Source organism: Falco rusticolus, chromosome 1 (assembly GCF_015220075.1).
Source record: "Falco rusticolus isolate bFalRus1 chromosome 1, bFalRus1.pri, whole genome shotgun sequence".
NCBI lineage: Eukaryota > Metazoa > Chordata > Aves > Falconiformes > Falconidae > Falco > Falco rusticolus.
This window is the reverse complement of record NC_051187.1, coordinates 72888201-72911535: the sequence shown is the minus strand read 5'-3', so window position 1 is coordinate 72911535 and position 23335 is coordinate 72888201. Positions and strand designations below refer to the sequence as shown.

Here is a 23335-nt window from a genome sequence, read left to right as displayed (position 1 = left end):
TTAATAAATGCACAGTTTAAATGTCTAATCTAGATGACACGTACTAGTCAATACTAGATGAAGAGCAAGTTGCTGAAGTTGGGTTCTTAATGCCATATTTAGACTCCTAAATAGGTGGCCTGTTCCTTCAGAAGTGTTCAGAGTTTCGCAGCTGATGTGAAACTTTAAGGCATTGGGAGTATCTAGCTGTTAAATTACCTTAATTGTCAGACTAGTGTATTTCTCCAAACACTGATTGATAAGCCAGGTTTTACCAGTTTATTTTAACTAAGGCAATACCTGCAACAGAACAGTGTCTTCAGGATTTTTAATGCAATCGATTGATTACCTGGGGCAGATTAAATAACATCCAGAACGATGTATTTGTCTGATGGCCACACTGGGGATCTCTGTAACTGGAGAAAAATGTCTACTGCCATGCTTTTAACTTCAGGATTAAGACCTTTGACTAAGTAGTATTGGGAGCTGCACCGATGAATGATTCAAAGGAATCAATTAGCAGAAAGTTTGTGGGGCTTACCATACAAATGTTTTTATGACTTTTTATGAACTAAGAATTCTCTCCTACTGTTAAAGTCTGCTTCTGTTACACAGCTTATTCTATTGATGCAAGTCAAAATCAGAGTTAGGAAAATTCAACGAAATAATTAGTAGCCGTGATAGTATAGCAGTGATTTATAAGTGAAGTATCTCCCCTTATTCTGTCTGCTAAAGCACGGTTATTCTCTAAGTTTAAATGAATATGTTCTCACCTAAGATCTATCCAAAAGTACATTTACTGTATGGTCTGATGTATTTGCATTTAAGTACTGAAGACTGTATAGATATTTCTAGAGAGTGGGGATGGGGGGTGGTGAAGAGGGTAAAAAAAAACCACACCTAAAACCCCAAAAAGAACCTCAAACTTGAATAACAACTTCCCCTTAAAATGTTTAATTGTTCCTGTAGTTATTTTGTTGAGGGTATTAATATACAAATCTACGAGATTTGCCTTTAAAGTCTTGGCAAGACTGATTTATATCCTCTCCATAATATATCTGGTTTGTTTCCAGCTTATGAATGTATATTCTTGAGCTGGAGTACTCCAGTATGGATACAGTACGTGCTGTTGGGATTTTTTTGTTTATGTTTAAGTGCCTGTGTAATTGGGAAGTAGGTGTGTGTCTGCCACAGGACCTGTTCTTGGTACATTTTAGGTTAATTTAGCCAGCTCATATAGCTGATTGTGTAATTTTAACTTCAAAACACTTCTGTTGTCAGGTTGACCGTTCACAGATGTCTACCAGATATTATAGTTCAGCTTTACCACTAATGACACCATGGAAAGTAACCAAGCAATTTCATGTATCTACTTTAAGCCTTCCTCCTTGCTTTTTTACAGAGCTAAAATTGTAGTTGTCATAGGTTTTCATATCAAGTTTCTCATTTCCACTAGTTATGGTTTCAACAAGGAGCTTATAATCATAATATACCTTCACTAAAATGAAAATTTAAGTTTAGGTGTTAGCAAGGATGATATTTTAGGATATATAATGTACTTAATTGTTAGGTTATTGCTGCTAGTGTTAACACTGAATACTATATTCAGGTACTCTTTTAAGTCTGTGAATACTTTATTATTAAATGAGCTATCACTTTGTAGTCTTAGAACACATTTTGATTCAGAGGTCAGTTTTAGGGTAAAAAATGGAACCTGTTAACATTGGAGTTTGGGAAGTGATTTAAAAAGTTTCTTTAACTGAGCTTTTAAAAAATTCAGTTAATTCAGCAACGTCAAAGCTACAGTCTTTTTTTTTTTTTTTTTCTAGCCAGCTAAGACTGTACTCAAAACTGATCGTAAGCTTTATGACTTTTGTTTCCAGCCTCCCATCAGATGGTGATACATTTTTTAGAATATAAGGGACATGTAAAGGAGCGTATTTTGAAGATACTGGCACTTAATGAATTTAATACCCATGTTAAAAATCTATTTTTTTACTTGAAGTAATCTTGCAGATCAGTAGTTCAAAGCATGTATCCAAAACTCAGAGTTGTTTAACTTCTTAATATCTATTTTTGGTGTTTGTGGTTAAAGATTAGCAAAACTGTATTTACTGTTTAATAGTTTCTGGCCTTGTATTTGCTTTATGCAGTGTGACAATATATAAGCTTTGAGGTGTGACTGCACTGAATTTCTGCAAATGCTCAAACCTGATACTCTTTGCATAAATAGCACGGATATATTTAGAAGTCCTAAATAGATTGTACCAAGAAAAATTATTTGTCCAACAATTAGGTGTTGAAACTTGCTCTTCAGAGAAAGCTGCCCTCTTGCTGTTCATTCCACATTTAGACATCCCTGGGGAGGACTTCTGAAACATGCACTGTGTAGATGTGTTTTGGATGGTGTTGTCAAAAGGTCCTTCTAGCACTAACTGTATCCTATGGGTAGGATACTTTATGCTTCTCCTATATTGTGTTGAATTGTAAAAATTCAGAAAGAATTACCACTTTTCTGTAGGCTTGCTTACATAGTCTTAACTTCTAAGTTGAGGTGACAGCTTGTCACTTAGCCCTGTACCTCTGAATCTGTAGCCCTGTACCTCTGAATCTGTAGGCAGTTACACAAAAAACACATTTTCCATTCTGCTGTGTATGAGTGCAGTTGTGATTACTGGTATGGGAATGGTGGGTCAAGCAGGATTCAAATCTTTATACAGGTTAAAAAACAAACAAACAAAAAAAAAACCCCAACAAAAAAACCCCACAAAACCTAGTGTGAGAATTTTTAGTGCTTAGGAGAAGTTAACTGTCAGCTTTGGGGAAAAAACTAGCATTATGCTGTGACATTCCACGGAGATATGCACCTTCTGACACATGAAGAGCTCACTAGCTGCTTAGCACAGGACTGATGAGACACAGAGCTGAGGGAAATGCAAAATATTTTACAGGAATACAGCCTTGACAGAAGGGGCTTTTGGAGTCAGGATAACACAAAACTTGTATTAACATATATGCTTATGTATCAATGCCTTTGTACTACAGATTATCTTCAGTTTCATTATTTCAACACAGTTGATAACTGGTTATCAATCGTGTTGAAATAATGAAACTAAAGATAGTCCCAAGAATTAGGACTATTTCCATGTGCACGGAAAACTACCTAAAACAATCACGTTCAGTGGTAGTACTTCTTGTGCTTGTCCCAAAGACTGAGGAAAATAGTTTCCTGATAGAGTAGAATGTGCTGTAGTAGAGCTGTCCCCTTTCAAGCCATTGCATATTTTTTTCTGCAGAACTTTCTAGAAAATCTTTGCTGCTGTGACCTACATTATTGAAGTATTTTAAGTTCTGCTTTGAAATGAAAGCTTCATATTTGCGTAGGTAACTGTGCTGATTAAAGATATGGTTTACATATCTGGAGAGCACGAAGCAGTGTTTTAGTGTTACAGAGCCTAGCTGCACAGAGTTTTAAAATGCGCCTTGTACCCAAAGAATGACTTAATCCTTTTGAGATAGTTAAATTTCAGATAATGTTGTTTTAGAGTATGTTGTTCATCAGTGTAAATTGAAATAGATGTTTTCAAGTCTGAAGCACTGATTACCTAGGTATTACCCAAACTCACAAGTGGGTATGGTGATGTAGGTAGTGAGACAGCAAAACACAATTCCCATATTTACATCTTGCTTTACTTCAGTGTACTCATTACACTTTTATATTGTACAGTACATGCATATTGCATGTGTCCACTGCCAGAAATGAAGTAATACAATTCAAAGAAACAGACCTCTCTTTTTTTTTTTTTTTTTTAACCTTTATAGACATAAGCTTTCTAAGGTGTAAAGGGAATGGGAGAATATTTTTTTCTTCAACTTCCAGCAGCACAAGACCTTTCACTTTGGATGCACAGAACTTGCAAAATGGAATGATGCAAGGGTGAAGTTACAATCATTGCACCATGTCAGCCACTGGAGTACTTTACAAATGAATCACAAATGCATGTTACAGGTTTTACTTTTTGGTTTTTCTATAAGATCCACAACCAATTGGGCCAGTTGTATGACAGAGCCCTTTTTTACAGGCTTCTGCTCCCCACAGCAAAATTAAGTCTTACTTTATAATGACCATTTGCCAGATAGTCATGTTACCTCATCGTAGATGTATACAGCAATAATAAAAAAATAAGTAAGAAAATTTTATTTAGTGAGGCTGTAACCAAGTGTCACATGTGGTTAAGTCCAGTTTTTACAAATGCTAGTTCTCTGCCCCTATCAGCTACAGAGGTAGCAAAGCATGTTTCTGTTTACTCAACATTGGTTTTTGCAAGAGCACTTATCAAGGATTAAAAATCTTGATGAGATACACCTTTTGAATGCAAGGGGACAGTTGGCAACAAATCCAGCTTTGTCATTGCTCACACCTTCTACAGAAAGCAGGTTCACTATCGTAGGCAGGTTCTTTGCGCTATTGAGAAACAAGCCTGCAAGGGCATGGAAGCAGACTAGTCACTTCAGTTTCATTCTGCTGATTCTCAGGACTGCTAGAGAATTGAATGAAAGCCAACCAGTCCCAAAATAAGGCTGCTGTGAGCTAAAATAGTACTGGTGAGTTGCTGGCTCTCAAACCAGGTTGAAGATCACCTCGTGGACTGTCAGTGGCATTTGGTCTGGGACATGGCAAGGAGACAAGAGAAATACACTTTTTTAGCTTATTAAAATTATCTAAAGGCTTCCAAAATAAAGGATCTGATGACCATGGCACATTGGTTATAGTTGTTTGAGGGAGAAAGCTGGAAAAAAGGCTTCTCTCTCTTCATCCCAACATTGTATCAAGTTGACTAAACTTTCTAAGAAAGGTGAGAATAAAATCATAGTTTCATCATGACTTGTTTTGCAAAACTTGCTAAGTCAGTTTCTGACTCATAGAAAACCTCTATTTCAAAGCTTGCTTTTTCATTCCCCAAACATGAAGAATACCTGCATGCTGGGGGATGTAGTTGAAATTAATCTATGTTCTGCTGAGCTGTCATGGAAAGTCACACTGAATGTGGGTCAGATACCTTATGTCACCATTAAATATGTACTAAGTGGATGGCTGCAGCTTCAGCAAATTTTAATGGTCATGGGATGTGTGGTGTATCTCCTCCTACTCTGTTGAATTACTACAGTGCAACCAGAGAGGACAACAGTAAAATTAAGGCATGTTTACAGGATTCCTTTAAGTGCAATACAGTCCAGCCAAAAGCCTTGCAAGTAGAAGAGCTTAAGGTTTCACAGAAACTATTTTCAGTCTGAAGGTATCCCAGAAAGACCAAAGAAGTTAAATTCATCTTTTTTCTGTTGCTGTAACTTGGTTGTATTAGAAAACATGGGAGAAAATGTCCTAGTTGAGCATACAATCAGTGAAAACATTTATGATTTATTACAATAGCTTTTATTACCTTCAGTGAAAAAATAATTGTAAGACATTGTGGTAACTCTTTTTTAACTTAATGTGCAAAAATATCATTCTCTAGAAGGCTGATAATCTATTAGTAAGCTTTGTGACATTTTCTTTTCATAATTTAGCTGTAACTTCCCGACCATTAACCATTTAGTGCTGACAATTTGTAACACAAGTCTTTGTATGCAAAGGGTCTCAGATTAGTCACCCAGAAGGCAGGAAGTGCAGTCTCAGCAGGGGCCTGCGGGCCCATGCAAGGTACTTAGCCAAGCACCAAGAAAATGCTTGCTTTCATATCAGGTGACTGTCCTTCTTGTCCTGTAGTTCCCCACCTTACTCACTATTTAACTTCTGCATGAAATGAAATTGAGCTCTTGCAGACATTAGTCTCCTTCATTAAACAGCTTAATGCTTACCTCTGCTGTGGATCACTAGAACTAATTCAAGCAGTTCTGAAGGAAACGGGCAATCACAGACTATAAAAGTGCACACACAGAAGAGTCTTTCACAATGCATCTCTAGTTTTATATTTGGATGCTGTTAAACTTACTGTTAATAAAAACAGGTCTTACTGTTAATAAATTCAGGTATCTTAAGCTTTTGTATCATTGTCCATCTCCAGAGTGTATAAGCCTTTAAAAGGCACCTTTGTCTTCCTATCAAATTTCCTGTTAAAAAGTACAGAATTTGTATTCCAATACTAAGGATTTTGTTCTCTTTTAGGATCGAAATAGAATGTATGACAGTCTGAATATGCACTCTTTGGAAAACTCCCTTATTGACATTATGAGAGCAGAGCATGATCCACTTAAAGGTATGTTATTATGCTAAATAAAGAAAAAAGGGTCATCCATTCTGCATATTTGAATTAATACTGATTGCTCATTTAGATTCTAGGTTCGTATTAAAATAGAAAATTAAGTATTTTCTCAACTCACATGAAAGGTCAATCTCAAGCCGCATTTTACTGAAAACACTGGTTTACAGTTGCTTAAAATTTAAGCTTTAGTGTCATCTTAGGTTTTTCACCCTCCCTCCTCCATCCTTCCCTCCTTTCCCCCAAGAAATTAATAGTTTTATTTGAAATGTACTTGTTTGCTGTAGGAAATTCTACCCCAGTTGGTGAAGACATACTGTTAGAGGTAGCCAAAAGGGAGGGGGAATCACACTGCTACCAGTGTTAGCCAGTTAATTTTCCCTTTGCAGTGGAAGCTGGAAAGAAAATTAAGTCCACTGATAAATTCAGGTTTTGTCCTTCCAAATATTTTTTCAAAGCTCCTGGAGGATAAAAATCCACCTGATTGTCCAGTTTCTGTTTGTCTGAAGAAGTCCAGGAATACACTTCACTTTAGAATGCTGGTTCCTCTTACCCTTCTGGGTTCTGTTCACATCATTTGGCCACAGCAGTAAGAATATAGCTAATATTTGTGGGCTTCAGTTTCAGCTCTTCTATGCACTGTACATTAACTCACTCTTTTGAATTCTGTTTTTCCATACTTACTTTCAGGTGGTGTTTACTGTTGAACTTTGGGACAGGGACCCCAAGCCATTTTATTTGGCCTGGTCAAATGTTACTTCATTTGTGGTGTTATAATTAGACTAACACAGTCAGACTTTAAAATTATCTAAGACTTCAGCCTTGTTTTGCGGAAATTAAGCCTCAGTATTGAAGTGATTGAAAAATTTTTAAAAAAACACCCTATGTAAAAAGAAATATTTTATATTTAGTCCCATTCGCTCTCTATTTCTAGAGACTGCTAGACTTTACATGTATTACATGTGCCCATAAGGGCCTGTGTTCTCCTAATGTGAGACAGTTTGCTCATCTGCTTGTTTCTCTTAAGATCTGTAATCAATTGAAAGGCCTGTAGTATTCAGATATTGTGTAACAGTATTGTGAGATTTACAATGTCAAGCCAAAAGTTTGGTGGGATTTTTTCGTGCTAAAAATTTCTACAAAGCGTCAATAAATAGGTAGCATTTAGTTAGCCGGTTAATTTTCCTCCTCTTTATAATAGAGTGGAAGCTGAAATTGAATTTTCTTAGATGTTCTTAAATCAGATCTTTTGTTTCTTACTACCTACAGAGAATTAATGTTAATCTTAAGAAATGTATCATTTAAGTCCATTATTAAATTACATTTCTGTCTATTGTGCATGTTTACAAAACACTGCTAACACAAAGGGGTTGAAACCTGTGAACAGTTAGCCCTGTGGTAACTGCTGTGTACTAAAAGCATGCATATCTCATCAAAGACAAGGTAACTGTTTAGATTATCGCTGTTTCAAAGCATTGTTGCTTCAATCTGCCAACTCAGGTGGTGACTAATACCTCTTTGGTTATCTGAACCTAAATCTACCATCAGGAAGGATATTAAAAGGTAAAGCTACTGTAAGGCACAAAATCAGAGAATGCAGATGTTCTATTGGAATATACTGTCATTGGCACCTCTCACATTGCTCAAAACTGGTCAGTTTCTTTGCTTTTTTCTGTGCCTGCTGATGTAACAAATGGAAGTGGTTGCTCTGTTCCCTCTGCCATCTCACTGTTTTCATTTTGGCTTTATAATGCAGAAGAATTTTCAGAGGCACAGTAAGCACAGAAAAGGCCCATTTTTATTTTTATTCATCTCTTCATATTTCAATATGATACAATAGATGAAAATGATCTATTTCCAATAATAATTTTTCAGCAAAAATGAGACTAGATAAAGCTTTAAGATCTTAAAGTGAATTGGGTTCATTCACAGACACTTAAAAAAGTAATGTTTCTGTAGTTATTCTGTACTTTCTAGGGACATGAGAATATTCAGTCTAGAGTTAAGAGATTTTGGGTTTTTTTAACAGTTTCACCATCATACTCTTGCACTGAAAATTCTGCTAAGTTTTATGTTTGAACTAAAACAGATGGAAGCCACAGATAGTGATGAATTCAAAGGAAATCTATTTTTTTGTTCGAGTGCCAGAGAACAATGCATGCGCCAACTGAATTTAAATAGCGTAATGGTGTGCTGTTATTTGAATTGGTTGATTAATTTTTTTGTTTGTTTGGAAGTTAGTACTGCAGCTGAAACAGCTAATTTATTAACAGTAAGACAGAGAAATGTTCCTTACTGACTGAAAATGGGAGGAAGAGAGATCACATCTTAGAATAGCGTTTTAGCTCCTCTCTACCTCTCTTCTGTTTAGTCACCACTAGTTGGTATTTCTGTAATTTCCTAGCAACTTCAGTTTCTTTTTTTTCTGCAAACCATGAAACGCTAATTTTGTTATTTCAGTCTCTGTGGCTTTTCTTTTCACCACAGAAGGTCTGACATTTACTTAAGAACCCATCGTATTTTCTGGCAGAATGCACAGGATTAAGAATATTATTGTTTATTTGTTGTTCTTATTAATATATAACATACTTTGTTGTAACTAAAGAACATTTTGTTACCAGAAAATATTTTTATGACAAGTTTTTAAGTAAATCTAAGCACACTAAAACAATGCATCTTTTATATCAGACCACAGCAGTAAAATGAAAGTCCCTGGAATTTCAAGCACGTGTTTCAGATTTAGCTGCTTACAGTATCTGGAGTATGACTAAGCATCTTGTCTCAGATTTTGCACAATGCAGAACAGACACTGTGTGTACTAGCTCACAGCTTTAAGTTTTGCATTTCAAGATCCATTTTAGAAGGAAGTCAAATTTCACCATTTTTGTCTTCATGAACTTGAAAAAACTTTATTTCAGATGATTCACTGAAAGCTAAGTTTATTCCTGCCAAAGACTTTTCACAGATGCATAGTTTTGGCTTCACTTAGACAAAGTTTAGTCATTACTACAGACTTGATCAAAAGACAGAAGTAATTTTTAGCTTTCAGTAAGATACTTTTTCAAGGCAGGTTAATAGGGAATAAATGCTTAACTTCACTAGTCATTGCAGCAGAAATACTGTTCATATTAAAAGAAATATTTCCCACATAGTTTTCTTGAAATGCAGTTCATAGTAAGACATTAAGTAACATATAAGATTACCCCTTCCAATCAATGGAATATAAACTGAAGTTAAAATTAATAGAAGTTAAACTAAAATCAGATCATTTTTACATTGTTATTCTTAAATACTCTTTTTTATTCTTCTTATAGCCCTTAAAACGATTTTGAGAGAAGAATTACAGTGTTGATATACTACCAATACCCATGTATTTCAGGCTAATTCTTCCAGACATACCTCTTATGTACTTGCATTTTTTCTCCTCCTCCCCCAAATGCCAATGCCTCTTGATATCTAGATGTAAAAAAACTTGGGTTGTAGACATTTCAGAAACAGGAATGTCAATGCGTTTGGGGTAAAACAGGTTATGAAAGAAACTTAGAAGAATGGTTATATTTTGCACAGAATATGTATTAGAATTGAGAGGCAGTTTAAACATCTTTCTAGTAAAGTCTCTGGTATTTCCCTTGTAATTTAAAGGCTTGTCTTTTATAAGGCAACTGTATTCAATTCACAATTCATTTCTGTTTCCTGGCCAACTCTCTTACAGCTTTGCAAGCTACGTGTAAGATAGTACTGAACTTGAATTAGCCATAGCTGTATTAGCCGGAGTAAAGGAAGGAATATTACTTCATGTTGGATTTTTTCTTCTGCTTCTTTGTGAGGGCAAAACAATTTTTTTGGGGAAAATTACACAAACATATTTTACGTATAGCTAGTAATAAATAATAAAAGTAAACCATTATTATTTGGCTTATCTGTGGGGAAAAATAACATGCACTTAGTCTGTCTTGCTTTTTCTTGGTTTTATTTCCCCTCTAAATTGGTTTAGTTGAGCTTTTCATCTCTTGGACATCTTTCTTTTAAAAGCAACCTGCTGGCATGCTCAGTGAAAGTAAAATGAAAGCACGGGTGACTCAGCAGCACAGTAGATAACATTTGCTTTCTTTGCATATGGTAACTTCCGGTTTCAAATAAATTTGTGTTATCTTTTGTGTTACGAGGCTCTAAGGTTTAAAGTTATACAGTTGCTTCCTAGAGTAATTTTAATTGCTCTCAGAAAAGAGTTTCTGAAGCTGAACAAAAAAAGTGTGGAAGGAAAAGCTGCTCTCTTAGCCATATAAAAGGCTTTGAAGTTATACACAGAGATTGTTTCCTCTTTGTCATAGGGACTTTCTATGAGAAGAGAATATATTTAAGACTGATAGACTGATTTACCTAAAGAGATTGCTTATTGGAGACAAGACATTTGGCCTCATTATGACTTACATAACTCTTACACAAGCATTTGAAAGTGTACAATCTAGGCTTTCTGTAACTAGGTGTTGTCCAAACACAGTTTTGTGCTGTTGTCTTATCTACGGTGATTCAGAAACAGCTCTCTGAAACTGCTGCAATCCTCAACCATTCACTGATCTGTTATAGTAGTTTGGGAAAAGCTTAGCTTGGAAGCTTTTACTCTGCTAGTCAGGAAGTCAGGAAATCTCCTGGAAAAAAAGATAGGAAAGGAGTTTGTGATTCTCAATCTCTTCGTTCAACCATTTAAGACTAATAAAAAGGGGGGAGCGAGGGGGAGTAGACATCAAATTGCAAACTTGTGAAACTGTGCGTCAGCAATGTTTAAAGCAGTTGTTATATTTAAATCTATCCCAAATGTTGTAATATAGAGATTCCTCCAACAGTTTAGTTAAATAGGAACAGAAAGAAAGCGTTTCCAAAAGTAGATATGAATTTGCCTTAAAATGAAAAGTGCATAAGCACAACTACCATCTGTATGCTCAAGAGGCTTACAAAAAAATTCAATTTTCATTGCCTGTATTAATAACAGGAGATTCCAAAAATGTAGCTAAAACAGTTTGTTGCTTTTTTCCTCATTGTTTGGATTAGCAAGACTTTAATTGGATTTAGTGGATAAACTTGGCCCATCAAAATTTATTTGCAAGCTTTTTGTTTTTTTCTGTCTGGATAGAAACATACATTGTAAGAACTGCCTGGCATGTATTTCTGTTTAAAATTAACATTTTAATTAACATGTTAACATGTTAAATTAACATGTTAAATTAACATTTAGATGTGAAAGGGGAGGGGGGCTAAATTTAGTAGAGCTCTAGTTGCATAAGAAGTGCCAAACATACCTGCTTCTCCTTAGCAATACTGTTTTGAATTTAGCCATGATACATGAGATACATTATTAATTTGCTGTAATGTGATAAAGTTGCGAGTTCAGGTTGCACAGAGAAAATTTCTATAGAATGATACTTTATGATCAAGTACATTAATATTAGGCATTGTATTTGTTCCAGATAGCAACACATCTATGTATTACTAATTTATTTTTTTTAAGCAGGTGGAGGCCACTGGAATTGCTAGAATATCTGTTGAACAGTTTATATGATTTTAGATTACTGACATTGAAGTAGGATACGATTAGGTAGGATTTACGGTGAGGGCAATTCTTAAAATGGTTTGGGTTTTGGGTGTTTTTTTAAATGCATGGAACAACATGCAGTGAAAATAGGTGACTAGGAAGAAATATGTGATAGGGACAAAGTGAATCATTACAAGATGGTGCTCCCATCTTCTATATTTTATATACTGGTGTTTTAAGTGAGGTTTGATATTGTATATGTCCATTTAATTAATCTGTTAAAAATAGTGTAATCTGAGTATGAGACTGATCTTGCACCCAGTTGGATGCGTAGCGTTCTGAATTTATATTGTTAAATTCAGGTGGACACCCTAGAAACACTACATTTTGCTTCAACAGATTAATCTGAGGGATGAGAATCCAAGTTAATGTACCAAATAGCAGTGATTGTATTTTGAAAAAGTGAGCAAGCCATCTACGCTAGAAGTGGTTTTAAGGTTGTAAGTCCTAATACTAGACAACGTGGTAAACACAAGTATTAAGTTCACCAGAATGCAATATTACAAAGTATGATTTCATTGAAATAACCATATAAATAAGACTTAAAAGAAGTATCAGTATAGCTGTACATGTACTGAGAACTGTGTTACTCATTTTCCTTTCTAACCTTCAAATCATTATCTGAGCCAGCAAATTCAGCTTTGTAACACAGCAAGATTGGGTTTCTTTGTGTTTGTGAATTCCTAGGTTTTATGCTGCAGTAGTGTGTCCAGCTGCCCAGTGCACGTCCCTCCCCACCCCTTAATGAGGAGGCTTAATTATTTCAACTTTATCAGTTTGGCATCTATTTTCATCATTTCAGATGCAGCTTATTTGTGAAGCTGGGGGTGGGGGGGAAATAAAAACGAAAGAATGCAAAACCGGAGTTGTAAACCCAGAATTTACTGTCTTCTGAAACAGTTTTCCTTGCCAGGTGTTGACACTCCTGGGCTTCTCTCTTCTGCTAGGCCTGTAGTAATTACAGGGAAAATATGTATCTTTGGCTCTTTTGATGAATAGGAAAAGAAGATAAATGTATACAGACAGGGAGAAAGACTGTCACCACAGACTTCAGGAGGTTCAAGATGAGATAATTTCTCATGGTTTCAATTGTTAATCTAGATAGATACAGCATTCTGCTGTACAAGAAAAAGCTCATATTGTTGCGAATATTTCTGTAGCACAATATATGAACATGCTGATGACAGTAAATAATCTTGTAAAATCCTTGCTGTTAGCCAAATAAGTATTACTTTTGTAGACCAAAGAACTAAGAAGTAAAGCAAAGTGAGCAAACCAGTGGCAGCTCCCACACTGCAATTTAAGGTTGCTTTGCTCCTAATTCTTTTCCTGTTGTACCAGCAGGGCAAAATATTTGTAGTTCCAAGAAACATTAGATACAGCTGTAAATGTTTGGCGTGACAAAAATGTGGCTTATAGGTTGAAACTGGACATCTTGAAGACAAGGGAATATGAAGACAGAGGGCTCCTACAAAGATTTTTGTTTAGTTTAGTAACTTCCCTAAGCCTGCTCAAAAATTCTGTAGAAATTAGAGAAGACAGCCGAGTCCTTTTGGGTTGCATTCATCTTCCCTTTTCCAGGAGGCTGCCCTTGCCCTTCATCACTTTCTCCACACTTTCAAATTCCAAAGCACATAGGTCCTACCTAATCTGCAGGCGTTCTGATATCATCCATTCTTATAATGGAAATCTGTGGGAGGAGAAATAGTCCATGGCTGTATGAAAATCTTTCTACCACAATGCTGTAAATAATAAGGCTGGATAAAATATCTTAAATTATCTTAATTCTACCATTTTGAAGTTTGAGTGTAAGAATTTATGTATGCTTTTTCTATATTTTTTTGGTTGAAAATTATCATATTGGTTTCCTAAAGGGGAAGAACAAAACTTAAACCCTATTACTCAAAGATTTTCATCAAAAAGGTGTTCTATCCAATGCCAAAGGTGTCCCTAGGGACACAGAACTACTGTTCCAAGAAGTTTCTACTTTTGCTGTTAATCACATAGGTTTACCAAGTGTAGGGGAGGGGAACCAGAGTTAGACAACCTTATATATAGATTGCTGATTTGGTCGTGGCCACCCCTCACCCCCCATCCCACCCCCGTCTTTTTTCCCCCCTGTGTTTCTTTTTAGATTGAGTGAGCCTCATTTGGGTATGACAGTGTCTTAGTAATATGTACATTTGCAAGCCACTTGTGTATATATTCCTCTTGAAACCTGTGTCAGTTCTAAACACCCATTTTTCCTGACTGGATTCTTCTTTATGCCTCCACAAACGTTCTCTTTTCCTCCAAGAGATATAAATGTTTATGTTACAGTATTTTTTATTATACGCTTATATACTATAAGTAAGCAAGCAAGTATCTTTAAATAGCAAGATAGATGTAAATGTAGTCTTTTGCACATTAAAGCACATTTCTTCCAAACACAGCAGCTATTGTAAATGTCTCTCTAGGTCAGTGTGCACTACTGGTATGTTTGCAGCTTCCTGTAAATAGAAAAAGTCTCCTTTAATAAAAAGGAATTTGTAGTGAACAGGCACTTCAGCTGTGCATTTTAAACCATTCATTTAACTATTAAAGTATAACATGCCACCAGCGTAGTAAAATGCAATACTTTAAAAGTTCTAATGTCAGGAAATGAGGTTTTAATGTAATTTTTATTCAATATAAAATATTGAAAATGTTATTTATCATATTCTTTAGTTTTGTTAATTCTGTAGATAAACCAGTACTCTAGTTTTGCCAGGCTTACTGAAAAATATTACATACTATGGTTATATGTAATACACCAAGATACAGTCATAAATTGGTTAATAAAATTTTAATGCCTTAATTCCTATTAACATAATTTTTCTTAAATCGATTCAGTGGAGAAGTACTAAACTGTAGAAATGCCACTCTGTTAAGCAATGTGCATAGTACAGTTATTCACAGTCACTATGAAAGAGAAGAAGACTAAAGCAGTCAGCACTATTTCTGGTGTCATGAAACAAAAAGGTGGCTTTATCCTATTGAAGCTGATCCCAAAGCACACTGCAGATCTTATGACCAGAGAATTAAGGTTAAGAAGTCTGTTCTTGTCAGCTTTAACTTGGGTCAAGGGTATTGTTGGTTAATGTGCTTGGAGTTAAATATTAGCTCTTTATTTCACTTAGGCAAACTGGAAATACAGGTTATACTGAAATTCTAAGCAGTGTTTTTTTTCATTTTTTTTTCTAGCATAGTAGCTAAAACCTCTGGCATTGTTTTGTTTTGTTCTTTGGGTTTTGTTTCTTTTAAGGTCGCTTGAGTTATCCACATCCAGGGACTACAATCTTCTGATGTTAAATGGTAAGTATTAGTCTTATAACAGTTTCTCATTATCTCTAGCTTAGCTTAAATCTGACAGGTTTGGTATAAAATTATACTATTATATTCTGTTATTGAATTACTTGCCTCTAGTCTTCAACACTGATGGGACTGTTGCCATTTTTTAGAGGTGAATGGCAACAGCTAATCTTGCAACAGCTTTTCATTATATCTAGCTTATTTGAAATCTGAAATGCTCGTAATGATGCGCTATTCTTTTTTGTTCTCAAGTAAACCAGTGGCATGTTCTCCAAAGATCTGCTATAATCTGTTATACAGAAACAGGAATTAGAAAAATGAGAAGGCTAGAAAATGCATGGTTTTCTATCTTGTGTAAATAACGGGTGAACTAGATACTTCTATTGCACCTGTGTGAAATACGTTTTATTTTTGTTGGGGGTTTTGGAACTGGCTTTTGTCAAATATATTTCTGACTGTTGAAACATGCTGAAGTTGGAGTTCATGTTCACGTTCCTCTCCCAGTAGGTCAAACTCCATGAACATCTGCTACTCAGTGAAGGCATGAACTTTAGCCTTTGTTCAGGCTAAAGAAGGAAGCAGAGCTGGTAATCCATCTAAGTCCATAATAAATCAGGGTTTCACACTGAAATGTTTTCTACCTAGGAAAATTAGACCTATGACACAACTTCTCCAGATTGGAAAATGTGGAAGCTGTTGCACACAAAGCAACTATACTTTTTGTCAGTGATTCGATGGTTCTAAATGTTAACCAGTAAGACCTAAATATTAAAAATACGGTTGGAATAGTTATTTCAGATTTTAGTTCTGTGGAGCTTTTTTTTTTTTTTTAACTTATCCTTCTGCACAGTCATTTACAGTTGTGCAAATGGATATAAAATGCCTAATTTCCCGTGTGTAACACTGAATAAATGTTTAAAATTTTAAGGAAATTCAGGTTTAGGTTCATACCCAGTAAAGGAAAATACTGCACAATGGACATTGAAGAATTAGATCCTTGGTACTGACATAGCTGTTCAAGATAACAGGGTATCTTGAAAAGGGAAAATAGCCACTTAAATATTGAAATAAAATCAGTGTTTAGCCCCCACAGGCCATAATCCTGATGCTTGTACATTGAATGTTGATGTGCTTGATGTTACAACAGTTAACTGTCTGTATTTAACTGCAAGAATAAGACCTCTTATGCACCGTGGTTTGTTGAGGTGGTGTATGTGCAATTGCCGTAATCTGCTGTTAGATGGGAAGGTATTAAAAACTAAGTAATCTTACGAGGAACTGTGAAATATTTCAATGCAATCAGTGTAAGAAATTCTTACTGTTTTAATACTTTAAATGGTGAGCTTCTCCTTATAGTTTTGTATGCTAAAAGAGCATGTGGGAAGCATTGTTACTCTATGGAAAAAGGTTTTTGCTATTATCATGGACATTGGAAGCATCCATCTCAGTGGTATCAGTCTATCCTGAAAACCTTACCACAGAGCTAGAATATGCACTGAAGAGTATATTGTTTGTTATTATTACTAGTAGTTTTTACTGTAGTTTGGGAGTTAGCACTTAATTTGACAGCTTTCCTGTTTAAAAGCTTCAATATTATTTCCAGCCTTCAGTAGGTGAAATAAACATAACAATTTACGTATCTAAAATACAGGTGCTGCAACACCTAATTTTTAGGTGTGCGCTTCAGAATTTAATGTGGAGCCTTAGATAACTAAGCTCTCTGCCATGTGCTTGAAGAGTCTGATGTACTCATCAGTGCAGTCCAGTGCAATCATGTACGCTGTTCAGAGCTATTTCAAGTTGGAGTGTCTGAACTGCAGCTCCTCACAGCTCAAGAAGCTTTTGGGAAGCTCCAGCTGTTCAGACTCTGCACAACCTTTCTTTATTAGGATGAACTGAGGGGCCAAATGTGTGGTAATCAGAATTATGGCTTGAACACTTGCTGATAAAGTTGTAGACCAGTTTTCTTCTCTGCTTAAGTGGATTCAAGCTAACGCCTCTGTATCCCTGTAACTGGTGCCTCAGAGGGAGGAGTAGTGAAGAGGAGAGCTGGTAATCCAGAGACTGATTTGTCCCTTCCTTTCTCTAGTAAATGTAGCAGTCACTACAAGGAGGAGCAGGAATTCCAGACCTTTGTGAAAGAAAAGCACCAACATTTTTAAGGATCCTGGGCCCTTCTATGTGTGCACTAATACTTAAGACTAGATCATTAGCCTCACTGGATTTTAGTTAACTTGATTTTAATGGACCAGTTTTTCTGGGCCCCAGTAAGGTTCTGACATGAGCCAGGCTGGCATTCCTCAACCCTTTTAAGACTAAGCACTTCTAGATAAAACTTACTTTTAGCTAGTTCTTCCTCTTCTTAAATGATAGATCTTTTCCAGGTCATTTAAAGTGTACTTACTGAACTGTACCTAATATTAATATTTAGTTTTCATTATTTAAATTAATGAAATGAACCAAGAAAAGCTGATTTATGTGTTTTAATAAATTATATGTCTGATAATTGTATATCTGTTTCAGCTTAAGCTGTGAAAAAGCAATGCATTTTTAATGACTGTTATCTCTCAAAAGTCAAAAAGGTATACTTTGGAATGGGTTTACCTGCGTACATCTTTAATTGCCAATGTAGAACCTTCCTGTATCAAGTAACTACACAAAAGCCCAATTTGTTGAGGTGTAGGCTGTTTTTTCCCCATTATAAGGCTCCCCCCCTTTTGTAGTTTTAATGCATTGCATTTTTTTAATGGCTATTGAAACATAATTCACCATTTGATTAATTTAACAAGGGAGTATAAGACTTTCCATCTGAAAGATTATAGCGGAATATGCTTCTGAAAAAAAAAGGTGTTTTGCTTCAAAGAGAAGTTATTAAACTTCCGTACAGGAATTGCTAAATGAGTTTCTGTAGTCTATTAGGCATGCCAAACTAAATGGTCATAACGATCTCTTTCAGCCTTAAAACTATAAAGATGTGATTTGAACGCATCTTTATAGAACTTAGGCACCCAAATCCAATAGAATAAAATGGGAGTCGGGCACCTACCACTTTTAGTCTAGACCCTTGGGAATTTTTTGCCACAATTGTTTATGGGTTTCTTTTAAATGACAGGTATAAATGAAAAGGGCTTCAAGGCTTCATTACTTCACTGTCACTATTTGATCATTAAATCAGGAAGGCTAGTGACAAATAGTATTTTATCTTACCTTCTATCATAAATTGCATAGTTATCTTTAAATATAGAAAGCTTGCCTAGTAATTTTTCCTGTTGTATAACATAACATTTTTAATTCAGCTCAGTCTTTCAGCTGAGTTCTTCAAATACGTACATATTAGATCTCTGATACAGATTTCAAATATCTTTCTGAATATAGTAGAAATGATCCATTTGCTATCTGTGTAATAGTATTGGTCACATAATGTAGAAAGTTACATTTATATTGTCTTGATGTTAGATAAACATGCACAAGAAGTGTTTCTGTCTCATGTTTTTATCTCTGAGCTGATTTAAATTGCAGGAAGGGGGGTATTAATTTTTTTGACAGGTTTAAGCCTTATTAGTATGCAACTTCAGGGATACAGAAACAAGGTTTTAACTAAAGGGAGCATCTTTGTTGTATATACAGCACTATTAATGTTGGAAGGTTCCAATGTTATTGAAATGAATTTTTATTTGGCATCATTATACTTCTTGCATGTGTTGCATAATGTAAATTTCTAGACTAAAAGTATCTCTTTTGTACTTTCTCACTCATCTGAAATCTTTCAGAGTGTTTGGCTAATTAAGATATCCAGCTTTATAGACTAAAAGATAGAAGAAGTATTTCTGTATGACTTACTCTTTGAACGTTTGGGAAGGAAGGAAGAAGTTTAATCTCTGCTTTTTTTGTTCTTGTAAATCAAGTGTTTGCCTACGGTGTCTGGCCTGTCCCTGAGGGCTGTCTCCCCTGCAATTACTTATCTAAACATATGCCCTAATTATGTAGATGTATATATTCAATACATATATATTAAAAAACTGTTGTATATCGATCTACAGGTAAATATAATGTGCATATTTATACAGACTGCATGCTCTATACAGAAGCATATGTGCTCCGAAAGGCATAAAACATGTGTGTTCTTTTAATAAATACAGAAATATTTCTAATTGAATCTAGTATCTTCAGAAAGAATCTCCTTGCTTACAATGTACTAAAAGTTTGATTCAGTGGAACTTTTCACAAGTAGTATCTGGCCTTTGAAAGAAAGTTTATAAATATATATATATGTGTATGTATGGAATACAAAGGGATTGAAAAACTGAAGTTCCATGAAGATAGGATATGTTTGCTTAAACATTTTTAGCAACAGTTAAGACTTTGCACTTACTGTTATTAGGACTTACCTGTAATATAACCACTGTGGTCTTAAAAGTCTGGATAAAAATAGCAAAAAACCCTGAGTTTTGCAAAACCATGTATTTTGGTTTTTATGACCTACTGGTTGTCTAAAAGTGGGATCATATTTTTCTAGATGCAAAGTGACAGAAAATCCTTGCCCAAATGAGTTTGCAATCTAAATGGACAAGACTGATAAATATCAGGGATGGGGGTTTGCTGTACAAGTAAAGTAAACAATGTGACAACATCAAGTACAGCCATTATCCCATTTTTTATGATTTCTTTGTTTTGCTGAAGCAAAGAATACACAGGTAACTTTGGTACGTCATTGTCATTTCTATATATATAATACACTGCAGCAGCTACCCTTTTAAGCTGAATTGCATTGGGGGTTTTTTAGCATTTCAGTAATCCCTTTCTGTTTCTCCTTCAAATTACTTTTGTATATTTTTAAATGCACAAATAAAAGCAGTTCAGGTGTTCTGTAATAAATTATTTTTATGTGTATCAGCTTGTCCTAACTATTAAAATACAAGAAAATAGCTGAGCCGGTTTGGTGGGCAGAAAGAGCAGAAGTGGCAAAGATAAGGAAAATTACTAAGGTATGCCAAAAGATGCTTATTATATGCATCTGTGTGTTACTTTTCTGAGAGAGAACCAGCACTGCAGTTACTGTTTGGGGTGTGGTGCACTTGACCTTTCCCTGGTTACTCTTGTTTTATTTCTGGAAGACAAAAAAAAAAAAGTCATACGGGGGTTAGACAACAGCTTAGTGACACTACTGGTAATGCTATGTGGAAGTCACATGGGCCAAGAGTCAGAAAGGATTTGTACATGCTGCGACGCTGATGTAGAGCTGTGTGCCTTGTACCTGGCTTCAGGGGTAAACGAGTCTGAAGTTTGGCATTGGTCTCTCCATGCAACTGCAACGGCAACTAATGAGCAAGCTAATCGCACAGAAGACTGTTATGTTTTGGTTTGGGAAATCCGAATTTAGGTTTTCCTACTTGGTTAGACACCAAGGTCCGTTTCCAAAAGCAGGGTTTTCTGTTTTGGCTTACTAGCAGAAAGAGGATCTGAAAAACTTTAAGCCAAAGATTGTCCTCGTCAATAGTTATTCTTTCAGATGAAAGCAAATAATTTTGAAAGGGATTTCAATGGAAGTCGGATAGGAATATGATGACTGTTGTGTAAAAAATCAACAGTTTTAAGGGAGAAAAAACAAGGAGAGAGATTTTCAGAATTCTGTAAGCAGTCCAATGAATTCCTAGTAGGAAGGGGTCAAGATAACAAAGGGGGGAAAAAAGCCATTGTACTGACTCAAAATTTTGAAAAACCCTGTGCAAATAGGAGGTACCAGGGTGTAAGTATTTAATAATATAAGAACAGAACAGCAAAGGACATTAATGAATCACTGAATTTATGAGCCTGTGTATGTTTCAATGTCCCAGAACCACATTCACTTTTTAAGGGACATGTATGTGTGGAGTACTAATAAAATCAAAACAGTGATGCCAACAAACAGCAATCTTTGTTTATAACTGTTGCTGTAACATCATGGTTTACAGTGGTATTTTCTATTTGGATATTTAACTACAGTGCTGTAATGATGATAGTAATCTTTCTGAGATACGACGTCTGTAAAACAGGAACAGAAAATACTTTGTGGAAATGTAACTAAGAAATTACACACAGCTTAATAGTTTTTGTATTAGTAATCTGTCTATTTTTAGTTTCCTAGCTTTCAGGCAGAGAAGCAATCAGTATGATCTTCTGAACTGTAGCTATAACCGTGATTTCCTTAAAAATCTTGCAAAACTCAGAAGTTAAGAAAATCTTGGATTTACTTGCAGTCTGTCAGAAATTGTTGCTTTGCCTTTGTGCAGTGTTTTTGATACAATGCTGTTTCTTGTGACTTGTGCCCTGATTTTGTTTGCTACCACAAGGAGTCTTTTGTTTCAAACAAAACCTTGTGGTTAATTTTCTGCTAGGTCTTTTCATGAAAAAGGGAGGTCACGGCTTATAGCATTTGTATTGACACTGCAAAGGACTGTACAAACTGTTCCATGGACCAGGATGTTTCTGTGATTAATTTAACACTTGCTACGTGCTTTTTAAAGTAATATTTTCCTTTTTACCATTTCATTACCCTGTGTGTTATTTAGGCACTGTGTAAGATATGGATCACATTTGTGAGGATGAATTACAATGTACTAATTTATGCATCCCTAATTAACATGAAGTTAAGATCAAGTATAAAGACATGTTGAAATATGTTCTTTACAGCTGGTGCTAATGTCAAATTAGTGTAAATAGTATGGTAAAGTGAGACTTTAGTTTAATGCATTTTCATCTACAATATCAGTAGCAAGTACCGATGCAGATTTTTACTTACCGCTTACCCACATAGTTCTTTGTATCTTAAATATTTAGCATGTGGGCATGATACAGTTATTGACATTTTACAATTTGTCCTTGTTTGCATGCAGCGAGGAGTTATGGGCGAAGACGAGGTAATTCACTTCTGTTTGTTACAGTACAATTAATTCTGATTGAGCTGTTACTGATCGTTATGATTAATTAATCCAGATTGTTGATTGTAAACACTTATCTGTATGTTGTCTTAGTTTGGGGAAGATGGAGGGGGTGAGGGAAGGAGGGCTGCAGTCTGGATTGTTAGGAGCATTGATCTCTTTCAGGAGTTTGAATTACAAATCCTTTAATCAGTTAAAACACTGTAGTTCTAATCATAATTTAGCTCATGCTAGTGGCTACTGCTAGCAGTCGTTGCTTCCTTTAAAAATACACAGTTTGCTCATTGTTCTAACTCTCTTTTGCTTCTGTAGAAGTGGTAGTGTACAGAGTAAAAACTAAAAGCCTTCCATAAACTTAGCAAGAAATGTGATAGACAATTCTTAGTAAACAGATTTTTGTAGTATAAGCCAATATATGCTCACTGACCTTGGAAAAGCTATAGTGATGTAACTATAGGAGGATGTGACCTGCAGTTGTTACAAAGACCATGTAAATTGTGCATCAAAAACATCAAGGTCTTTGATAGCTTGCAGTATTCACAACATACACATAAGTTCATGCGTGTCTCTCTTGATCTTGGTTCATAATTGATTGCTTGGTAGCCCTGATGTAAAGAGGAATGATGATCTAGACATGGCCAATGTATGTAACAGTACAATTGTGTTTTGACAGTTCCTGGCAGATTCTGCCTAAATCTTTGCATTGTCATAAACCAAAAAGAAACAAGTGTTTGAAAGGGCTTATCCTTTTAATTCACAGTCATTGGGAGAAATGTAGAAAGCCTAGCAAATTACATCTTTGCTATATTCATCTGAGAGATGTTTAGAAGTGAAGAGGAGGGAGAAGAAAATACTAGGAGTCACATAGAGCATGTTACTCTAAATGTGTTAATCCATTGTCTTCTGTGTCATTTTAGCTCTCTGAGGAGCTACAGTGCTTTTGGCAAACCTTTACTCCATTGAAGTAAAACTGGTCTCTCTGGTATTACTTCAGAATATGTTCTGATAATTTAATTTGTACTGGGAAAACCACCTTAGATTCTTGTTGTTCTTAGATTTTTAACATTGGTCTGTGGGTGAAAAATCAGTTATTCTGAGGATTATTCTTTGATGATTTTTCCTCTATATACTTGTGTATATTGTAAGTTGGAATTGTCTGAGTACTTTTAGAGAAACACAAAAATGTCATTTTTGTGGTCTGAACTGACATCTCCCTTAAGTATAAATTGCATGTTGTTTTTTAAAAAATGAGAATAAAA

General features: G+C 35.4%; 1 protein-coding gene across 1 annotated transcript in view; it reads left to right on the top strand.

Annotated features, from left to right (window-relative positions):
• The window catches only part of CPEB2 (cytoplasmic polyadenylation element binding protein 2), a 54863-nt gene that overhangs the window by 9294 nt on the left and 22234 nt on the right, over positions 1-23335 (top strand). Inside the window, 4 exon segments of the mRNA XM_037384538.1 lie at positions 6146-6236; positions 15113-15139; positions 15142-15162; positions 22032-22055. Coding sequence (XP_037240435.1) covers positions 6146-6236; positions 15113-15139; positions 15142-15162; positions 22032-22055 — 163 coding nt within the window.